This window comes from Phragmites australis, chromosome 7 (genome assembly GCF_958298935.1).
Source record: "Phragmites australis chromosome 7, lpPhrAust1.1, whole genome shotgun sequence".
Lineage (NCBI taxonomy): Eukaryota > Viridiplantae > Streptophyta > Magnoliopsida > Poales > Poaceae > Phragmites > Phragmites australis.
Window position 1 is genome coordinate 28264797 of NC_084927.1, and position 4460 is coordinate 28269256.

Consider the following 4460-nt stretch of genomic DNA (forward strand, 5'->3'; position numbering starts at 1 on the left):
CAGCAGCAGCAGGCCAGAGCGCGAGGAAGAGAAGAAGGCGGACTTGACTGGGATCCCCCGCCCAGAGCCCACATGGCAACGGCGCCTTGAGCCCGGCCCTCCCACCAGAACACCGGCGACCGCCGCCGGCAGGCAACATCCCGAGATGACGCCGCCGCTGGGAGCGTTTCTGCTGCTCCTCCTGGTGGTTTGCGGTACGTCCATGGGATTTTCCATCTTTCCTCTCCACGCCTTCTTGCCGTGCGTTTTCTCGAATTCGAGTTGCAATGCCGGGTCGAATTCTAGCCTCTGGTTCGCGGCCTTTCAATGGTATCACCGGGGAGGAGAGACGGGCATGGCGTGCGTGGCAAGTTCCCCTGTTTATGGGGGTGACTTCTTTCTTGCTCTTCCTTGAATCGTCTCAAGCTTAGCATCCGAATGTTGGGATTTTTTTTCCTGAAAATTTGTGCTTTGAATTTGTCGCATTGGCGCTGCGGTGATATTCTATACACTTCTTCGCGTGCCTGAGTTGCTGTGTTAAACCCGGCGTGCCTTAATACAACAGGAGCTGTGATCTGGGTTTGACATTTTCTGTACTAATGCCGAACTCGAAATTTTTAGGCTTTGGTGAGGGTTTTGGGCTCCTCATTTTCTTTTCCTTTTTTTTTTTGTTTGAAACAAGGGCTCTTTATTTTTCTTGAGTAAAGTTGTCATTGCACTCCGCGTCGCCTAAATGTATAGACTGTACAGCTCTAAATGATGGAAACAAAAAGGGTGTATATTTGCATCCCAATTTTCAGTGCATTAAACGCATTTTCACATAAGTTGTACTGTAGCACGAGTTCTCTATTTTAGTTATTGTGATAATTGTATGCATTGTTTGGGTTAATTATTTTTTATTTGAATGTCCTATACAGGGCAACTGGGAACATCAAGCTCAACAAGTATTGCAGCATATTTATTGGGATTCTGGATCAGAACGCATCACCATCGTTTTCCTGCCCTAGCCCCAGCCCCTTCTCCTCAACCTCAACGTAAGTAGAAATACTCTTGAGATTTGTACACATCGATTGTAACAGTGGTGTAACAAGAACATACAATTCTAATTTCAACGTGTACTCTTCCACTTCAGCTACTTGTTTTATTTAGCATTCTTCATACAAATCATTGTTCCCTTTGATTCTCAGGGCCCATTATTAGTCACCCAGTGCATAGGCATCACAGAAAAAGGCATGCTTCCCCACCACCTTCATCGCTGTCATCAGAAAGACAAGGTTTTTTTTTCTCCACTGTCCAATAGAGAGTGCAAATTTATTGTTAGTACAGAAGAAAAATAACAATAATAGACACGTTCATGCCTGGATTTTAACAGATTGCAGTGGAATAACTTGTTCTGCTCCCCTTACTTCGACTCCAATTGGTTCCCCCTGTGGTTGTGTATATCCTATGCAAATTCAGCTTGACCTTGGAGTGGCACCATATCAGTTATTTCCAAGAATTGATGAGTTAGAAATCGAGGTTGCAGCAGGAACATTCCTGAAACAGAGTCAAATTCGGATAATGGGTGCTGGGAGTAGTCTTCAAGATCCTGAAAAGACAACGGTAACCATTGATTTGGTGCCACTTGGTCAGAAGTTTGATAGGACTTCAGCCTTACTGATTAGCAACAGATTTTTGAAAAAGAAGGTGCCAATAAACTCATCCATTTTTGGTGACTATGATGTTACATTTGTTTATTATCCAGGTGAATAATACATAATTGTTGATACATTCACTTCACTAGGCTTCCCCAATTTCTTTTATTGCTTGCTTTATTTAATCATAGACATATTGCAGGTCTTCCTTCTTTGGTACCTATTCCAGGATCATTGGGTCCAGTAAGCAGTAATGAGTACCCTTTTGGTGCAAATATACACAATAGAGGCCATCACAAGATTAACTCTAAAATGGTTGCCATAATAGCATTGTCAGCTGTGGTTCTTGTTTTGATGTGCTTTGCCATTGGCATCATTTGGAGATATAAAGGATTTGAAAATTCTCATGCTACTGGTCATATTTCAAATTCGTCGATCACCAGAAAAGGAGGTAGTTTTTGACAGTTGGTACAAGCTCATACCACAACTCTGGTGTATTGCATTATAGCCACTTTGATTTAGACTAATTAAGTTGCAAATTACATGTTGGCCGTTGACCTTTTTTCTGGACGAGGGTGCTTTCCACTCCTGTACCAGAAATTAGAACCTGGGTCAGGCCATGTGCACTCCTGTGCCCCTGCCTCCCATCGCCAGGAAGTCACCCTGATCCTTGTTAGTCCTTGACTTCAGTGTTAAATTTAGGGTTTATTTCTATTCCATTTATATTGCTCTATTGGTTCTAATGGTGGGACCATCATTACCTCGGTTTATTATATGCCGAATTATATCGTGACACCATAATCTCAATATTTAGTATTTTTTTTGAAGAGGACTCAATACTTAGTATTTACTAAGATAAAAGTTAGTAAGCACAGAGCAATGACTTGACCACTAAGGTTTACCATCTACTTATGATCTTGCTTTAATTCCCGATGAACTATGCACCTGGAACCATAAAACATATTCAGACTGTCTACTCCCCTTTGTGTAACATATTTTTTTCTGTTTCAGTTATGAGGTCATCGTTCTCCAGTATGAGCAGCTCCACATCATCATTTGTTTCAACAATAGGAACATGCCCATCCACGGTTAAGACATTTTCAACATCAGAGCTTGAGAAGGCCACAGAAAACTTCAGCTTCAGCAAGATAATAGGTGAAGGGGGTTATGGACGTGTTTATCGTGGTATAATTGAAGATGGTGTTGAGGTTGCTATCAAATTACTCAGAAGGAAACATCAGAACAAAGACCGGGAATTCATTGCAGAGGTTGAGATGCTAAGTCGTTTGCATCACCGCAATCTTGTCAAGCTGATTGGTATATGCATTGAACGGAGCACGAGATGCTTGGTGTTTGAGCTTGTTCCAAACGGAAGCGTTGAATCTCATCTACATGGTATGTAAAACTATGTTAATTTTCATAGCATCTTAACAGTACTTGCATAACTATTATAAGAAACTAGGACCGGGAAGCCTAGAACGTCATGCTCTTATCTCTCTCTTTTTTTTTTGCATTGGCATAGTAATAATCATGTATTTGCGTACTTCTATTTTGATATTTCAGGCTCGGATAAAATATATGGCCCGCTTGATTTTGGCAGTAGAATGAAAATAGCCCTCGGCGCAGCAAGGGGACTAGCCTATCTGCATGAGGACGCCAATCCCCATGTCATTCACCGGGATTTCAAGGCTAGCAATGTTCTATTGGAAAACGATTTCACCTCCAAGGTTGCTGATTTTGGGTTGGCAAAGGAAGCGTCAGATGGCATAGATCATATTTCTACTCAGGTCATGGGAACTTTCGGGTAAGACCTATACTATTATTATTATTATTCCCAAGTACCACCGTAATATCATATAATTCTTGAATGCAATTACCATGATTCTAAGCCAAGTTATTTTATTCTTGCTTGAACAATTTATACAATTTTCTTACACAATTTGCAGGTACGTTGCCCCAGAGTATGCAATGACGGGGCATCTGCTTGTCAAGAGCGACGTGTACAGCTACGGGGTGGTACTCCTCGAGCTGCTGTCAGGCCGGAAGCCCGTGGACATGACCCAGCCGCCGGGGTCCGAGAACCTCGTCACCTGGGCGCGCCCGCTCCTCACCAGCCGGGAAGGCCTGCAGCGGCTGGTGGACCCGTCGATGCCCGCGGGGTACGACTTCGAGAAGCTGGCCAAGGTGGCCGCCATCGCGTCCATGTGCGTGCACGTCGAGGCGTCCCACCGGCCGTTCATGGGCGAGGTCGTGCAGGCGCTGAAGTTGATCCACAGCGGCAGCGGCGACGAGATCGGCAGTGGCTCCTTTGGCGGCGGCGCGACGGAGGAGTCGCCGTGGAACGACGACGACGACGCTGCCACGCCACGCCGGGCCTTCCCCCGGGACTACGGTTCGGACCTGGCGGCCGCCGACGAGGCGGCGGCACCGCGGAGGCCTCAGTCGGCGTCAAGCGCGGTGCTGGACAAGATCGAGTCCCTGGCGATGTACGACTGGTCCGGCCCGCAGCGCGCCAAGGGTAGGCTCAGCTTCTACAGGCTGAGGGGGAGCATGAGCGAGCACGGCCGTCCCTCGGACGACGGCAACGTGGAAGGCTACATCTCGTAGCCGGCTAGCCGGCGATGATAAGCAGATTGTCTCGATCCTGAACTGTATAGCTGCTGCGTGATGAGATTTTGGTGGCTGCTGCGAAGTGCACATCGTTCTGATCCTCTAATGTAATCGATGCATTTTGGCCCGGGGCGAATTTTTTCCAAATTTAACGTAGACGACCGAAAAAAATTCGAGGTTGTCACTTGTCAGAATCGCGATTATATTATCCTGACGCTGAACACAGTCACTATTGAG

At 45.7% G+C, this 4460-nt stretch overlaps 1 protein-coding gene across 1 annotated transcript; it reads left to right on the plus strand.

Moving 5' to 3' along the window:
- On the plus strand, positions 1-4460 carry LOC133924559 (receptor-like serine/threonine-protein kinase ALE2). Its single transcript, XM_062370151.1, has 8 exons — positions 1-194; positions 897-1013; positions 1167-1253; positions 1352-1723; positions 1816-2064; positions 2625-3008; positions 3177-3417; positions 3560-4460. Exons 1-8 carry the CDS (start codon positions 146-148, stop codon positions 4218-4220), a joined length of 2160 nt encoding a protein of 719 aa, XP_062226135.1. The 5' UTR covers positions 1-145; the 3' UTR covers positions 4221-4460.

Excerpts from the sequence above, each read along its gene's own strand:
- LOC133924559 (XM_062370151.1), top strand. The coding sequence starts at position 146 with ATGACGCCGCCGCTGGGAGCGTTTCTGCTGCTCCTCCTGGTGGTTTGC. Across the intron at positions 195-896 it reads GCTCCTCCTGGTGGTTTGCG|GGCAACTGGGAACATCAAGC; the intron begins GTACGTCCATGG and ends TGTCCTATACAG. Across the intron at positions 2,065-2,624 it reads GTCGATCACCAGAAAAGGAG|TTATGAGGTCATCGTTCTCC; the intron begins GTAGTTTTTGAC and ends TTTCTGTTTCAG.